This window comes from Strix uralensis, chromosome 1, assembly GCF_047716275.1.
Source record: "Strix uralensis isolate ZFMK-TIS-50842 chromosome 1, bStrUra1, whole genome shotgun sequence".
Classification (NCBI taxonomy): Eukaryota; Metazoa; Chordata; class Aves; order Strigiformes; family Strigidae; genus Strix; species Strix uralensis.
Genome location: NC_133972.1, coordinates 130,837,140 through 130,856,007, shown reverse-complemented (window position 1 = coordinate 130,856,007; position 18,868 = coordinate 130,837,140). Strand labels below are relative to the sequence as shown.

The 18,868-nt window shown below is 36.7% G+C and overlaps 1 protein-coding gene across 1 annotated transcript in view; it reads left to right on the top strand.

Moving 5' to 3' along the window:
• ALKAL1 (ALK and LTK ligand 1) overlaps positions 1 to 17,776 on the top strand; it is a 37,059-nt gene extending 19,283 nt beyond the window's left edge. The window contains exons 2-5 of the mRNA XM_074893628.1: positions 7,792 to 7,845; positions 11,707 to 11,787; positions 14,130 to 14,206; positions 17,116 to 17,776. Of these exons, the coding sequence (XP_074749729.1) occupies positions 7,792 to 7,845; positions 11,707 to 11,787; positions 14,130 to 14,194 (200 nt within the window). The 3' untranslated portion in view covers positions 14,195 to 14,206; positions 17,116 to 17,776. The remainder of the gene's footprint in view (positions 1 to 7,791; positions 7,846 to 11,706; positions 11,788 to 14,129; positions 14,207 to 17,115) is intronic.
• The last annotated feature ends 1,092 nt before the right edge of the window (positions 17,777 to 18,868 follow it).

The window sequence follows — 18,868 nt, the reverse complement described above, 5'->3', positions numbered from 1 at the left end:
ATGTAACCCTTAAGCTCTAGAATACACTTTGTATTGCAAGAACTGAAAGGTCTCCTGTTAGATGGAGTAAATGGGAAGCCTAGTAAACTCCGCAATCCGAGTACAAAGGTATGCATAAATCAGAGTATTCTACATTCAGTAGATGGCAGTGGTATGCAGTTGTAGATTAATTCAGGATTTTCTCTTGAGCAGATGCTCTCATCTCTGTGAATCCAAGCAGTGTTGATTTGGGGGTTTATCTGAGATTTTTTTTTTTCAGAGAATACTCAGATACTAGATAATTTTTCACCTGCTAGAGCAGATAGTGATAGAAAATGCAAAAAAAAATTGCTACTTTATTGTAATCTTAATTACACAGCACTTGGAAGAATCTGGTAAATTTTGAATTTCAAACAGTGGTATTACATACAGAAAGGAATGCATCTGTCTGGAGCATTGACTCATTTTCCATCTATGCCCCGTGGAACTTAGTATGTACACATCAAAGTCTCAAAATAAAAACTATTCAGTAAGTGGGAACTGTGTGTGTTACTTAACAGAAGTAGTAACACAGTGACGTCTCGGAATACTGTGCACAAAAATAGATATTTTCCCTTGTCTAAAGGAATGAATTGCAGATCTACTGAGGTAAAGTGTGTGTGTGTGTATAAGCAAACAAATTACAAAGACAATTAGAAATTATTATAAAGCTTTTAATTATGGAAAACTGTAAGAAAAAGAACAAAACAGAAACAGAAATACAGTTTATGTGGTAGAAACCACAGATGAGGAGGCTAAGAGAATTAAATTACATCATTTAAGTAGATATTTTCTCATATGGCACTTATTTCTAACACAAATAATAGAAAATGTTTAATGATTTATGATTGTTAATGATGGAAGGAGTCCTCTGTTGCACAAAGCAATGTTTTTTCTTGCCTCCCTATGGGAAACTACAATAGAAAATGCATTAAATATATCAGCCTGTGAACTGAGTTGTAACACAACCACAAATGTGTCCTAAGGATTTCGAGCACTCTTGGACTGACCCCAGAATCAATTGGTGGTCCCTGAGCAGGGAATACAAATGTCACACATTTTCAACAAAGAACTGCATACTCTGTTTCTCTGCTGTATCAGGCACCACATGAGGATCCAGAGAAATATTTCAATCTATATTAACATTGCTATTGTTTGCAGAACAAAAAGTACTACCATTCTGTTAATAGAAGAGCAGCATAAAAAAATTGGCATCTCCAGGATAGCCAAAGCTGCTGGAAATCTTCAGTTTTGCAGGTAAGAACGTCGTCCAGTCATGGGCGCAGAAGAGTTTTGTGCAATCTGGTCACAGCCAAAGTATAATAATGAAAGTAGGAAATTAAGACCTTTTAAATGGCTAGGGTGCTGAAGAAAGAAGTATGTTAATTGTTTCAGCTCTGTGTAACATCATCTGCTGCTGAGGGCTGTGTTAGAAGCCGTTCTCCTGAGCACTGTGAAACTGCAGTGTGGCAAACGCCCTAGCCAGGGACTGGGATTGACTCCCAGTCACAGCGGTGACCACATATTTCTGTCTATGTCTAGCAGGAATACCTGGGTCAGAACTCTAGATTCATGCTTCATGCTCCATTTATTCATAGGGTATTTTATCATGCAATTCCCCTGTATGACACTGTAGTCAAAACACCTATGCTTTACTCCACACCATACTCTTATCAAAGTGAATGTTACCATTTTTTCTCCACTAGGATGCCTTATCTTCACACTGTTTTCTATTTTAATTGTTGATTTTGAGCAAAACTTGGTTTTGTGTTTTGTTTTTTTTGTTGTTTTTTTTTTTTTTAACAGAGGGTATACATCTCTTCCTAACATTTGTAGAGATCATTACATATGTAAATTAAGGCATACAAAGGCAAAATGGTTTGGATCATTAAGGTTTCTGAATATCTTTTGTGTGGTTTTTTTTAAAAGCACTGCTTTTGGAAAGTTTTCATGTATTTTTAAGACAATCATGCTGAGGATGCTTTCATCCTGGCGTTGCAATGTCATTTCATTCACTCGTGTTTCTAGTATATCACCTTACTTGGGTATTTTTTTCTTCTCCTATCTGTTTTCATCTCTGTTGCCTACGTTCTTCTGACACTTTATCAATTCTTTATGAATTTACATCTGAAAGATCTTGCTATCACTTTTATCACCATACATTTTATTTTTCTGTAAACTGAATCCATCTTGGCATTGCTGAATGTATGCAAACCTACTATTACTAGTGTTTCACCTTGCAGTATTGTCACAGTAGACAAGCGTTGCCATCTTTTAGGCACTATGGGGAGTTTCTAGTAAAGAAAGGCTCAATCCAAATAAATGGGACTTGTCTATTTTAACAAGTACTGGAGGCAGTTTTGCTGACAGTGTTCCAATATTTGTAGAAGTGTGATATTTCAACCACTGCAAGATTTATTCCTCTGCTATGAACCAATACAGCCTTTGTTTAAATTGAAACTTTGGAGACTCTTGTCCTTCTAAATGTCACTTTTAATTAAAACTTTATTAACACATACTGTGTTGTAAGCAGGTTCATAACATGAAATGGTCTTTAAAAAAAAAAAATAAAATCACATGCTATTTTCATGCCAAAACAACATTTTTAGAAACCTGCATCTGGGTTTATAATAGAAGAGTCAGCAGCATCTCACTGCTGACAGTCTTATTCTGCCATTTTACAGACAGAAAAAAGAAAATACACAATAAAACATTTGTTTTCTAAATGCCATAGTTATAAAATAATTTTAAACAAAATATGTGGGAATTAAGTTTTTCATAAGATTGTATGTGTGATGGTTACACAAAATCTAGATTAATCTATATTAGACTAGGAAAAATTGATTATAAGGTTGGTAATGCAAGACCTTCTGAAATGTATTGCTTTGTATTAAAATAAATTTGGCTTGAAAATGATTATAAAGTAAAAGAAAATAGGACTAGGAAAGAAGAATAAAAAGCAAAGAGAGAAGGGTAATTCTAAAGCATTGCCCTTTCTGAAGAACAGACAATTACATTATCTCAAAATGGCTTTACCAGAATGAATGAAAACCAGATCAGGGTCATATAACCATTATGTGATATAATAAGATGTATTACCATTGCTGTTGACTATATCTTGGACTATGTATTTTATTGTAAAAAAATTCTGGTGAGGTTATAATCATTGAAGTGCCTAACTCTGTTAAGTAACTTCTTGAAGTGCAGAACAACATAAAATCAAGAAACACCCATTATTCCATTGTGTGACATGTCATTTAAAGGAGTGTTGTACAAAGTAACAGTAGATATTCTGGAAAACGGATAATTATTAAACCTGTCTAAAGATGCCAGGCTTTAGATACTGTAATTGAAGTGTGTTGTGGAGAGCACTTTAGCACCTGCATGTAAATCTGGCAAATATCATTTAGGTGTCAGACAACGGTGTAGTGATAACTAATGTCATTTCTGGTTTTATGTTCTGTTGGATGTGCTTATGTTTTTCTGAAATATTTACCTGCTATGGAGAAGTTTTCCATGAATGGTTTAAGAGTTGATTTTCTTTTTATGTTTTTAGTAATTGATGAAAAATTGCTTTGGATTTTATTGGGATTTTTTTTAGATGTGTGAATATTCTTACAAAAAGAGAAGATTATGATTTGTAATGAAGACATTTTTTTCTTATGTAGAAAGGTTAAGGGACTTGGCCAATGAAACACAGCCTGAGCTCTGCTACTTCACATTTTCTGAGCTTGCCTGCAGTGAGATGTTGTAGATCCCACTGGTGTAGACCTGGACTAGGCCAAGATCTGGAGTAATTTTTGCTGTCAGATTTACACTGCTTCTCTGAATAAGCTAAAAATAAGCAAAGGCTGCCTATTGGGAGCATAAACAAATTGAGATCTTGATTTTTTTCTGCCAAGGCAATATCACCTGAGGATGTGGAGTTTTCATGCCCCAAGTCAACAAACTGTTGTGTGGATTTGGCTTATTTCAGTGTTGTGGGCACAGCTCTTCTTGTTATTTATACTACAACAGGACATGAATTTTCCAGGCATGATTATGGTGAGATGGTGCTGGAGACAGTGCAAACATGAGGTAAAAATCAGCACCTGCTGTCACAGCTTTGCAGCTGAACAGACAAAACACAGAGAGACTGAAGGCACAGAAGGGTGAAAAGCCTGATCTAAGGTGTAGAAACCATGTTTTATATTGCAGGTTAAGCATATGCCTGAGCCCAGGGCTGTGGTTATTTAGTTTTCTACCTCACTGTACTCATGTCCAAATTAGTGAAAAATTAAACATTCATGTCAGCTACCAGGTGCTGAATAACAACCGAAAAGTGCACAGAATAATTTTCTAGAGAATTAGCTTAACAACAGTGATTTAAATCAACGTTGGAAAGTTTACAACAAAATAAAGGGTGGGAAGCTGGAGCAGCTGTTGCTCACTGCTTCTTAGTTCAGACCTTGCTAGCTCTCCCCACCATCCCGTTTATCCCAGCATGGGATAAAACTCAGGCAGATCCAGTCATTTTTTACCCAAAACCACAAGACCTTCTGTGAAGTGTCACAACTTGAGAACATTAACAGTACGGATGGTTTAGAACCAGATTTGCAGTATGAACTTAACCATTCTGTCTGTGAAGCAAAGCTGGAACACCCTCGAAATTTATCTTGTCCCTAGATTTTTGCCATAAAAATTCTTAGTATTTTAGATGATTTAGTGGCAAATCTGTCCTAGCACCATTTAGTAGTTGTTCATGGCCAATGTAGTCTGCGGAAAGGGTGTAGGATGGGCAGCATTTTGCCCCAGATGAGTAGTTATCTAAGGACACACATAGGGGTTGTAATGTAAGTAAAAAGGAAATCCTTGAACTAAGATTATTTATGATTATAAACTGAGATTATAACCAGGACGAACCCAAGGTCAACAGCACAAGTGCCTTTTAACTCAGATGTATTCTCTCTGGTGAGCAGTGCAGATTCTGTAAACCTGGGCACGAGAATGCCATTGTCCGAATATTCTCCCAGCTGATTAAAACCAATCAGTTACTATACCCCATGTGATATATACTGGCTGTATTTTACTAGTTTGTGTAACATGGTCTTGAGGCAAGAATGGATTGAATAACTCTCTCCACTCAGTATTTCCTCTTCATGTGGGTTTTACACTTAAAACATTTTATTCTTTCATTTTCCTGTTTCTTTTGTGTTTATGCCCAGTGTGACTTTCAGGTGTTTTGATTTTAGTAATTCTTTGCCAGTTTGTCTTACTATATACATGTTTCTGCTTTTCCTTCGTGAAATTAATATGTCAGAGGAATTTAACTTGCATTGTGAGGATGTTAGCATAAATTGTGAGAATGGATATTAAGCTATCTGTCTCAATAGGTGATAGATACCACATGAAATATGACTGGAGTAACTAAGAGCTTGTTAGAAGCCAGGAAAAGCTGGCATAGAGGTTTTGTCATGATGATTTTTCACTGCTTTATGGATTTAAGGTCCTGCTTCTGGCTGCGGTGTGATCTGGTCGGGAGTCAGTGATACATATTCTATTCAAAAAAGATGGTCATTAGTTTGATTGAAGTACTGAATCCTTTGAGACCTCAGCTTCACAGCTGAGTACAGATAGGAGGGCTTGGCTATGTAGCTGGAAGACAGAAGATTACTGTGCTTGTGTTGGGCAATTCATAGTTCAGGCGGAGTTGCCCCTGCCATTAGAGCCAGCAGACAGAAGTGTTCCAGTAACCTGTGCTGCCCGTGATTTTTATACAAATGAGCTTAAGTTGTCTTTGTGGAGGGCTAGGGGCTCACTGATTGTGTTTTACCAAGCCAATGCACTGTACTATTAAGAAAATGAACACTTGAAGAAAGCTGAAACGTGGGCACATGTTGAAAAGCTGATTGCTGCCCGGAGGGATGGCAGCCACAGCAGGGGAGGAGCAGGCACGCAGTCAATATCATTCAGCCACTTTCCAACACGACTGACCTAGTTTTCCCTATTGGGACAGGCGTAGCTGGGCTGGTGTGAGCCTTGGGCCGATGTGGGTTACTCGTGGGAAGCGGACCGTTTAGTGTTCCTTCTCAGGGTTATCAACACAGCTACAGCTGCAATTTTATGCTTGCAATGCCTAGCCCCTTGCCTGAGCATCAAATATGTTATCCTGTTTTACCTTCTGTGCATTCAGGCGTGGGGTTTTGGCTGTATACTGTGTTACAGACTGTTCCTAAAGAATTTTATGGGGCAAAAGGCAGCTACTGTTCCCATAGCAAATTCCGTAGACTTTGAAAGCACCTAGGTCTAAATGTTCTTTGTCAGAGTGAGACTGGCCTGTTCCTAGCCCAACCTTCACCAGGCTTTGGTTATTCATCAGTACTAGTCCACTTAGGGCATCTCATTCAAAACTCACACAGGTTGTTTCACTGTTTTGGCTTTTGATATGCTTAATTCTGTGTAATTTCAAACTACCTGACATTTCATGTCAGTAAAATTCTAAGCTTAATGGAGAAGGAGTGGTATTTCATTTGCAATAAGGAAACAAGTTAAAACTGAGATTTTTGAGGAATCTTAAGTAAATTAGGTCCCCTAACGTTGCTGAGTTGCAGTAAGACTTGGGCATTTTAGCTTAAAATCCTAGCCTAAAAATACACTCATGTGACCTCTGAGAAACTGCCTAAAGCCAGTGGTAAGAATTTATTTTGGCAGATAACCAACATCTTCCTATGGTATGAAAGGAAACTTGCTCTCTTCTGAGAGTTGTTAATTCAGATGGGGAATTGAAAAGAAAAGTAGGAGAATACAAAGATTTAAAATGACATTAGCAGTAAGGAAATATTTCTAGTGAATAAATATGTCTAGCTGCAGGTCCTAATGCTGCAAGTTAATCATGTTCCTTGTATTAATTCTAAGAAAGGCATTTCTTCTGAATTTAACAAAACATGCATCTGTTATATAGTCACAGTCTGCAATAATAACTGCAGTTACCCAAGAATTTTTTAATACAGTTTTTCTGTGGAAAACTTTTGAGATTGAGGGGAAATGTACTAGTTCTGAGAATATTTACTTGCATCAAAAGTTTCTGCTGTAAGCCAGAGGCAGCATCCCACTGGAAAAAAAAAAAAAAAAAAAAAAAAGTGAGTAGTTTTTGCATTAGCTCCAATTTCTGTTCTGCCTGATTCCTTTGGCTGTTCTGGAACTTGTATTTTCTCTTATACTTTTTGGAAAAAATAACATATATGGAAAGGGAATATTTTAAAACCCACAGCAATTTTCACAGGAGAGGAGTACTATTTTTTGACTAATAATACAATGAAAATATGCATGGCTCATATCTATCTTAGATGATCTGTAGGAGACAGGTACCTGTTATTTCAAAACCCAAAATATGGTATCTAGTTTGTATTTCTCTAGGTATTTTACATATTCAGGTAAATATGTAATTTTTTGGTAAATATTTACATCTTCAGGTACACAAATACTTGTCATAACATGATAACTTATTTATATTATTTATAAAAAAATTATAGCTCATATCAGACCTAAGATGTGTGGAAATGATTGTTAGAAAATCTGGTAGAGTGTGTTGTAGGATGACCATTTGGTATTCATCTGTGAATTTCTTGAAACATTTCACAATGTTGTTTGTACACACACACACACACACAATTAATTTCATAGTTAATTTGGGAAGCTATTTGGTCTCTTTACAGCAGACATCTTGACATATTATGCTTTCAGAACATTTTACTGTAATTCCTATATTGCATACTTTTTTTCTTTTCTCCTCAGAAATTTTTCCAAGAGATTCCAGTCTAAAAGACAAATTCATAAAACATTTTACAGGTAAGGCGGCTGATTGCTCTTAATTTACCTACATATGCATATTCTAAGTAGCCACAAGAGTCATGCCATCAGCTTTTTTGAGGTTCTGCACCAAGTTTAACATTTGTGAAGTGAAATTTGCATTGTTTAGGACTAGAAGGTTTTACAGAACTCTAATTATGTTTAGGTTTGAGTCTCTTTTTGAATAATCTAGCCTAAAATAAGTTTCAAAACATGGTAAGTTAAAACATTCATGATTTAAACCCTATTGTTTGATTTTTATCATCCTGTTGTTGCTTGTTGATTTGCAGGTACACTACAAGTTTAATAATTGTAGGTACTGAATGTATACATGTCTGTATGCTGTAGATACTGCATTGTATATGTACATGCAAACAACTTGCAGTATGGTGTTAGAAGTGTGATATGTGTGAGTACCTATCTGCTATCTCTGGCAAGTAATATTTTAATGAGAAAACTCAGTACATTTTTTATTTTAATTATATGTATTTTTTTCCATATATTTTGTCAGTTCTACCATATTTATTTTCAAGTTCACCAATTTTAAAGCTTCTCATTGGACTGCATATATCTTTCAGCAGCAGACCTTTGTGGTCATGTAGGTTTTCACTTTACCAGGGAAACACGTTTGTCTTCTTTCTCATGATGTGTACGTGTGGATGCTTATTTTAACAAGACAAACAAATAGAACAAGGAAGGATTAAACAGTGTAAATGAATCAGAAAAATAACTTGCTATTACAAATATGAAAGTTTAATATGATTACAGTCAAGTACTTGTACTTGAAAACTGAGATGAAGTTGTATAATGCACTTACCTCTGGGACTCTATTTCGTAACAACTGGAAAAATGTTGTACCCTCTGAATATAAGCAAAAAGAGTTGCTAACAGTAAGATGCTTCTGCTGATTCTTTACTCTCCAGTTCCAAATGTTCTGTAATTCAGAAAAGTGAAGGTCTCAGAGTATGACACTGCAAATCTGTTGGTGTTTTTCAATGTTATTAGGATTAGTGAAACTAAAAACTAGAGAAATAGTTGGCGGTTAGAGCATGAGAAAGAGAATTGGAAATAATTACGCATTTCCTCCTTGCTGGAAATTTGAGACAGTCCTTGGCAAGAAGGGAAAGAATTTGTTGTCTCTTTTGCATGGGGGAGGGTGTCCTCAAATCTTTAGGATAAGCACAGCTTTAACGATCTTTCTGCCAACTGCTAGCTGCAGCCGAACAGCATCAATAGGGAATGTGGCACACCCAGCTGTCCCTTCACTCTTACAGTAAACAAGAGTAATTATGAACCTTACAATTTTCAGGTCATATGAGAAAGAAATGAAAAGAACATAAAGATTCCAACTATGCTATCCTATGTAGCACAGGAGTATTGAAAATTCCTCTCCTGGGGAGGACAGACAAGAAAGATTTGCTTATGTTAATACTTAATCCATTTCCTTTTCATTTCTAACTTTGGAAACTGCTCAGCTACCATAAAAAGCTTAACATAAGAATCTAGGGTAACTAAATAATAAATACAGAACAAGAACTCAAAAACAACAGTGAAAAACAACTATGAGTTTCACAGAAAGTATTCTGAGAATACTAAATCATAGAAAAGAAAAAGAGAAAAAAATACTTGAAGGCGTTTCTGGAGCCATTCATTAAATTAATAGTCCTTTTCTGCATGAGTAGTTGCCATAAAAATTGCTGAAATTATTTGACTAACATTAGCTGGAATGGATAAGCAAAGAAAGTTCATTCCAAAATTATTGAAGTTTATTTCTTTGTTTGCTCAGAATTTCTGCCTACATCTTTTTTTTCTTTTTTTTTTTTTTTTTTAAAATTATGCTAAGATCTTCAGTGATGTGTTTTTCTTCCTGTTTTTTGGTTGTTTTTCCACAGCTTTATTAGGTCCTGTAATCCGTAGGCATTTTCTTAAAATACAGCCTAATGTTGTTTTTCTTGATTCTGTTCAAATCATAATCCTTTTCCTATCAACCTTATTGAAGTAAACTGTTCAGATTTAGTCCTTACTAGTTCAAGAGTTAGAACATCCTAACCAATGAAGTTGTGAAAAAGAGGGGAGAGGAGGAAATCAACATTGTCTTTACAGTTTCGGGGTTAAGAAAATTATTGTACACTTCTAGTATGCCAAGAATAGTAGACACATTTTAAAGCCAAATAAAACCCATATGTAACAGTCCTCAAGCATAGGAAAAATCATGAATAATCTTCTGAGTCATAAAGCGATCTATCAATTGAGCTTGAAAAGCCAGCTGACAAAGTGTGCTCTGTAAGGCACAAATAAAATTTAACAGCCCATTTTTGATGGCAAAGAAGAGAGCTAGAAAACCATATATTATCTGAAGGGACATGGAATTTATTTAGTGACAAAAGCTGATGTTATCTCCATATATCTTGGATAATTTAAACTTACTTTGTCTTGAACCTAATTACTCAGATAAAAAATGGCAACAATCTTCCAGTTCAAAGTTGTAAAGGCTGCTTTGTCAGTTTATTGAAAAGCTTATCTGTGGCTGAAAAATCTCATGAAATCTACAAATCAGTGTAAAATATATCTAATGTTTAAGTGTGTTCACTGCCAGGTAGGAGTTTTCTCTCAGGCTTGTGGTAGTTTGGCTCCACTATTCAGACAGAACTGGCTTGGTACGTTTTACCAGGCTGATAAACCACCTTTCAAGTTCTGAAATAAATAGTTTTTGCCCAGAAATGCTTGCCATGTTCCTTTGACAGGAAAGTTAGTCAAAGCAGCATGCTTCATATAGATCCTTTTGTAGGACTGCTTGAAACAAGCTATTCTTATTCAGGGTTCCTATTTGCGCTGAATTTTGAGGATGCAAGTTAAATTTAGTCTTGTTCTGTTAGTGTCAATTTATGTCAGTGTTTTCTGTCCAAATCACAGGAAACTCATCCCCAGCTGTCAGTGGTAGTATTGCTAAGCAGGTTACATGATGCAAATAGTACATTTTTGCTCTGCTTTCAACTCAGATGCCATCAGTAATACCCTCCCCAGGCTATCAGCAGTCATGGAAGGGCTCTTTGGCAACTTGTTACATTTGAGCCATGTTTTGGAGACTAGTAGCTATATATTCTTATCAGATACTAATGTGGGCAGATGACACTGATATCTAGTGAAGGGAGCACAGGCTGGAAGAACAGACACACAGTATGGGCACACAGGGATATGGCTCACCCAAACGTTGAAACACATGCTGCCCTCTGCATATCTGCACGCCTTCTTGCTAGGACTACTTTAACAGCAAATCAGGTTCCTAGATGCTATTCAGCTGTCATTTTTTTTCCTCAACACCTACGTTGTATATTCAGAACTTCATAAACCATGTATGTGCAAATTAGAAGCATTAATACATGAAGATACTTCAACTTTCCAAGTCTGAGAAACTCATATTTGCTTAAAATGTTGCTTTTATTTATCTTTAGAAATAATATCTGCATTCCATCTACATTATTCTTTCTACATTAGAGTACTGACTACTGAGCAAAGGAATTTCTTCTGTAGTTGCACCATTCTATTTTTCACCATATAAAAAATTTTACTTTTAATTTTGAATTACTGGAATTTCAAGGCTAAGCCAGTCCTTTGTTTCTTGTTGTATTTTTCTGTTACTGAGATCATGAGCATAATAGAATAGCAATAGTATTTCTTTCCGTTATTTCATTAGCATTGTTATACTTGTGTTACATAATAATTGTTTAAGGTGTAGTAAACAATTAAATGTAAATTTGTGAAAACACATGGAAATTAATTCTATGTGTTGATGTCATTAATTGAAGCTGCAAAGCAGTGACGCTGAAAGCTTGTGGTTAACTCCTGCTGACTTTCAAACAGGGCCAGTCACATTTTCATCAGAGTGTAGCAAGCACTTTCATCGACTGTATCACAACACAAGGGACTGCTCAACACCAGCCTGTAAGTAGTAATTAAAGTACCTTATAATGCTAGCTGTGATACTTGTTTAAAAGCAACCTTCTTTTCCTACTGAGTGTTTGATGTGCTGGTCCTTTTGTAACTCTTGCTCTTTACTTTATCACTTTAATACAAAATATACCAACGGTTTTCTAATATACAAAGATTTTCTATTAATGTAATACATTTGCAGTCAGCAGCATATAATGGAGTTCCTTCAAAGTGAGACTAACATAAATGAGATGAGAACTATACTCTGAAAAACCAGTCAGGCATGCCTATGCAATGGGCAGATATGAAGCCATATTCTCCTTCCTGCTCCCTTTACCTCTACTTATTAACTTGTGCAACAAGATAAAATCTAAACCATTCTCAACCTTCTCTTATGTGCAATAGCATGGTTATATCTTGTTCTTTTAGTATGTTTCAGTTTGTGGTGATAATTTTATATTATATGCCCATTTTTAAAGAACATAAAATCAATTAATTCATCATTTTTGTTATTGATACATACAGTTCTTATCAAACAGTATTCCAGTATGAGATTGTCAAAAGTTTTGCTTTAACTCAGCCTGAATGTAATTTTGTCAGAGAGATTGAAAAAGAACTGTCACAGATGTTATTAAATGGATAAAACAAACAAACCAACCAAACAAAAAAACCCAAACAAAATATAAATCCCTTAAAAAGAAGTTACTTCAGCATTCTATATGCAATGGACAATTCAAATAAAGTAAGTGAAAAATAAGCAATACCATTTAATTAGAAAAGGTGAATCTCATTAGTGATGTGTAAACACAAACTATGGAGCAGAGTACTTTGGAAATTTCTCAGCATTTAACATGAAAAAATAATCACACTTTTTGTCTGCATCACTTACAAAGATGGTAAACACTTTTTGTGAGCAGCTGAGATGCTCTCTCTCCAAAGCTCAGTACCTTGGAGGATCTGGCTTCTGAAGGGGGCTGGAGCAGCCCTTGTCTCCATCTGCCCTTGCACTGATCAAAAGTTGGAATATAGAAATCCCTGGCTGATCCTCAAAGGATATACATATAGATTTGTAAGTAGGCATATGAGTAGACTAGACATATATTTATTACATGCTGCATAACAAAAATACCACGCATGTTGCATATTGCATACCTTGCTACATGGATCCAGAGTGTATGAACGTTATTCGGACTCCCCTGTATTGCCTGAGTGCTTCACTTTATTTATGAAGAAACACAGTCATAAAATTTCCCTTCTAATTAAATAGGTTTTCTCTAAATTTGAAAACAAGATTGTGGTTATGACTGTGTGAAGAACTGATTTTTAAGTTCAACTATCAAAACAAAATCTAAGATAAAAAATACAATTAAAACGAAAGGAGTTTCTTTTTTCTCCTTTACATCAACCAAACCCAAAGCAGAGAATGAGTTTCATTCAACCTAAAATGTTCTGTTGATCTAAAAAGGAGAGCTAAATCCTCACAACTGTCTCCACCTTATGCAGCACTCGGGGTTTAGAATAACTGTCAAGGCTGATCATAACTAGGATCTTTAGAGGAATTTAATGTTTTCTTTCAGGGACACCTTAGCCACCATAGGATGTCTGAGGATGAGTTACTTCTCCTGATGACATGCTTATATTCTATATAAACATTCCCTGAAGAATCGAACCCAGGTTAACATTCAGTCTCTTGCTGTTTGGCACAATTTCTATTAAGTTTTATTAAAATACTTACGAAGCAAGAGAAGAAGATTGCACCTAAGTATTTCTTGTTACAAAATAGTTAGATCTTTATATCAGAAAGGATGGCAGTGACTCAAGGGACCACTTGAACTAAGTGGTTACTTGAACCAAGGACACCAGACAGAGAGATAACAAGTGGGACACTAGTATCTCTAGCCTGATGATTAGGAGATGGACATGGAAAATATGGATTTCCATCAATGTTAATACTAAGTGGAACAATAAAAAGTTTTAAAGAGCTTGACCTCAAACTACCTCATAGTCTGCTGGTTAGAATAGCCTCCCAGTTAATGAGTTAAATTCCTTCAAGTAAAGTTGGGAGTTGAACCTGGTCTTCTACGTCTTAGGAGAAAACTATCTGGTAGAAAATTAGTTGCTACCATCACTCACATTTCGTCTAGAACCCTGGCTAGGTTAAGGTACAATCTAATTTTGCATCTTGCACACATAATTTCATAAATTTCCATCAGAGAATGGTTTCACTGTTTAGAGTGTCTGAATTTCTAGTACAATTCTACAATTCTAGTAAATTCTACATTTAATTTTATGCATTTTTTGAGGGTATCTGGCAAATGAGATTAATTGTTGCTGTGGGTAATTTTGTTTTATAGATTACAAAAGGTGTGCAAGGTTGCTAACAAGATTAGCAATGAGCCCTTTGTGTACACAGTCCTAGGATGTTTGCTATGTAAGTATCATTTTTCCCACTCATTTTCTTACTTGTTGAATGGCCTAGTGATTTACTTCATGGTTGTACCTTGTTATCAGGTGTGCATACAGAAATGTGATATTAACAGAGTGCATCAACATGCAGCTCTGGCATTGCTGTAAGGACAGACTGGTTCCTCATGGAAATACACAGAAGCACAGATACCTCTGACAGGCCCCACTGTAAATTCCTGCAAGTCCCTTGTGGCGCCGTAGTCCATAATTATGCACTGGCTGACCTCTTACTGTTCAGAATTTTAAGAAGGAGTTTGGTTGGTGAAAGAAAAATGCATGAGAACTTCATCAACACATTTATTTCAGGACTTTCAGAAGAGGGCTTTGTTGTTAATCCATGGAAAAAGCAGAATGTCTTGGTCTCAGGTCTGCTAGTGCAATCTTCATAGACACCCTGTCACTTTATTCATCTTTGGGACCACCTTTCATTCCCAGATTGTCTCCTGAGGATTTCTCTGAAGTTAATACCACTTCATGATGATGGAAGTAAACTGAACATAGAGATGTGACAAAGCTAAAGGCTTCAAGTAACAGGCTGTGGAAGGAACCAGTCCATTCTTGTTTATGAAGAGCATATTAAATGTGTTAGTTAAACAGCACTGTCAACTAAACAGCATTGTCACTGATAAAAAGAACATCTTTAAGTGAGCTGTTTTCTCCAGTTTTTTGAATATCAATGAGATGGTTACGCTTCTAACAGTAATTTTAAAAACTGCACTTGTTTTTATTGACCAATAAAATGCTTAAAGTGAGTGAAATGAATTTATTTAAATTTCCTCAAAGATGGTATCCTTTCACCACCTCCTCCTGACAAATACTGCAAGCTTGGAGTTTGGGGGAGTTGTGTATGTCAGTTCTTCCTGCATGAAGACTTCAATTCATACTAATCAAGAATAAGAAAGGAAGAGTAGGATATGAGTCAGTGTTAGCAGATTTGATTTCCAAGTGGAGGTGGGATTCATTTTGGTGGCTGTGAGAAAATGCTTTGAAGAATATGGCAATATTTCAGTGCTGAGAAGAAACTACATCATTTCTTTCTCTTTTTTTTTTTTTTTTTCTTAACAATTTTCAGTCTGTTTGGCCTTTTGTCTTCCGGGTCTCACAGATGGTTTTGAATATATCAGGGGCACTGAACCAGAAACTGCCTAGGGATCTCATTACTTTGCCAGGATCTTCTTTTTATGACTAAGGCCAGGAATCCTTTTCTGAATGCTCTTTTTTTATAAAGTCTTTTTTTTTTTTTTTTTTTTTTTTGAGGTGCCTAAATTCCTGTTTGTTTGTTAGTATTCTCTTTCAAATCTCAGCTTTCTAAAATATCCTAGCACTCTCTCATTTTCTGCACTTTCACCTATTTAGTGTGTTTTTCCCTCATCTGTATCCCTTTACGCCTCAGGGTTCATGGCTGAGGGCTTCCAGAAAGATTTCTGGGTGTTCTGATACTTTTTTCTCTTTTGTTTCAAGAGGATGAGTCAAAGATCTGCCTCCATATCCACAGTACAGAAGCATCTATCTCATCCTGTTTCCAACTTTAAAATACAAAAGGATCAAAAGTTGCTATGATTTGCAAATCCAGGTCTTCCAATTTGTCTGCCAAAAATACACTCAAAGAGATGACATATGGGGAAGGGAGGGTTTAAATGGTAAGCAATGTTAGCAGCTCGTGTGCACTATGTTCACTTAAGGTTTTATCTAGGCTGACTTTCTCTCTACTTTGTTAAAAACAGAGAAAACATTATAGGAAAAAGTAGAGCTACGATCTGAGTGTTTCCCAGCTGCTCTGTGCTCTCTCACACTGTTTCTCCACTGAGTAGATAAAGGATAAAGTTACCTCCACTAGAGGTAAGACAGGCTTAGGTCTTCATGTTTACTCATATCCAGTATCATTTTGGAATGGAAACATTTTCCTGAGCAGGATGAAGAGAGGCTTTCTCTCCCCTCCAAATAGACTTGGCCGCACAGGAGTAGTATATGTTCACCCCTCAGTAACACTGCATTTCTAGCCTGATTCTGTGATTGCTTCTACTTCATCTTTTGGCACACGGGGTCAGTTTCCTTCACCACCCTCACACTAGCTTGGAGAGGACAGGGTCATAGTTCCTGTTTACTGCAAGGGAATTTGCCTTTGCTTTAACATCTGAGAGAGTCTGGAAGATTCTTGGTTGACTTGAAGAAGGAGGCTTTCCCACTTGAAGGACCAACAACTATTTTTAAGCATTGCTCCTGCATGTACCGAAATAGGCAGCATTTTCCTCATAAAAAAGAACTGCAGTGCTATTATGCAAATATTTTCCTCCCTCTCCTGTAAGTACCCGCGTACGAAAAGGAGACGTGGTCTTTTCCTGTTAGAAATGACGTTTTGCCTGGGAGGCGCCGATCTTCCCGCGGGAGTCGGTAGCGCGAGCTGTGGCGGAGCTGGGGGCGCGGCGGTTTCAGGACCATGGAGAGGGGCGGGGCTGCTGCGCGGGGCACGGGCTGCCCCGCAGGGACCGGTCCTGACGGCTCTGAGGGTTCGGGTTTGGGTTGTTTCTCGGTGGGTTATTTTTCTAATTCAGATCCTTGCAAATAGAAGTAAAGAACTGGCTGAAACCCCGAATCTAGAAATGCGCGTCACTCTGTGCACGGGAAACTCGCTCCCTCGTGAGATGCGGCAGCGTGGACCACTGCGTGTTAAACCTCTGAGCGGCAACGCTGAGGATCTGCCGCGGCGGAACTCATCAGTGGTCACAGGAGGGCAAGACCCACTGGCATTCTGGAGTTAATCTTAAGATTTATGCAATCCACAGGAAACTGTGATTTATAAACAGAATTATACTAAGCGGTCTGCCTCTGTGTTTTGAAAGTAGTTATAAAATGGTATGTCCTTTTCTCTTGCAGACTTTCTACTAAGGAGAGAATTCTGATTTGCCAAGAAAGTGCCTTGAAATCTTCCAAGACAGAGAAGACATCTTTTACCTTTTTGATTTACAACATTTTGTTACTAGATGCATTTTATTTTCATATATTTGTTGGACATTCCATATTTGTGTGAAACATTATTTTATTTTAATTTGTAAATTTGTTGCCTATAGTTCAGACAAGCCAATTATTTAAATACGTTGTATATAAAGAATACTAATGATATACTGATTAAATGTTATAACCATATGCAGGGAGTTGGTAAAATTTTGCTGTTTCTCTTGTTCCATTGTATTTACATCATTCTGCTCAGGCTCTTACTTTCATTATTTGCACTAACTTGAAATGCAGGAGTCTATGTAACTGAACTCTGAATAAGCTGTAAGTGGGGAAGTTTTACTTGCCATGGAAGATATTTTATATTATGAAGCTTTGTTAATATATACATATATATTATTGCGCATCAGAAAAAACTTGCTCAGAAATGCACCTTGCTTTCAGGAACATTTGTATGACTATTCTGGACTTTCATCAGTTACATTTGTACTGGCACTTATGGAAGGAGTTGCAAATAATGTAAATATAAAGACTGGAAAACTGCAATGCAGTTTTGGTGGAATAAAGAACAAAAAAATAAACTATTTTCCAGGAGGGGTTATTTAAATTTATTAAGAGATTACTTATTTAATATATAAATTTAATTTATCTGGTGAACTTGAAATAGTTTTCCACTAAGAAACTTGTAGGTTTATTTTTTTGCAGCATTTAGTTTTCAAGTGGTAAATTTTATTCCGATATATATTATTCAGCTGAATGAGGTGCAAACAAAAATGCATCATGCACCCACTGTGAACAACAGAAGCTTTCTGTGAGGATGAAGAGAGAGTAACAAAATAGCCTGGTAGATGAGAAAATACTCTGAAGTATAATATCATAAAACCAAGGGGTATAATGAATTAATTTGGCTGGTGACACACCAAGCTTAACTATTTGGGAAGAATCCAAAGCACAGTTGCTGCATTTTTCTTATTTAAAATGAAATTGTGATGATAACATTTGCTACCCGTTTGTCCCAGCTCTTTTATTGCAAGCTTATATGATTGCTTTACAAAGAACCTACTATAAAGTGAGGTTTTTATGGTCAGGCCCAGGGTAGTTGATAATACACTTTGATTACCGTGCCCAGATTGCAGTTCTTGTGATTAACTGACTATTCAAACTAATCCCCTCAGTTTAGATGTTGTCTCTATCCTTTCCTTCAGTGTGGGCTTCATGAGCCCCTTAACTTCTAGGGCGAGCACTTTTCCCTCTACAGAACAGCAGGGAGGCTCCGCCCTGGGATTCCTTGTCAATAGCAAACAGCTGCCTTATTATCCAAAGGGGTTTTCTTTCTCCTTTCTCCATTGTTCAGAGTGTTTCAGAACCAAAGTTATGCAGTGTCCTATGATGCACCAGGCAGTGCAGCCCACAACTTCTGCAGGTACTATCACGTTCTGTCTGGGCAGCAAAACAATACAGGAGCTGTTTCTAACCAGCACCTTTGTCACAGCTGTTGAAGTAGTTGCTCCCTCTGTAGTCCTGTCTAGAAGGTTGTCCTGTGCCATTTGTATTTATGCTTCAAACAGTTGTTTTTCAAACTGTTTGCCATCATGTTCTTTTGGTAAGAGCAAAGTTTTCAAGCCTCATTCTAACCCATGTTGGAGACAGTATTCATACTGAAGAATCAGTAGCA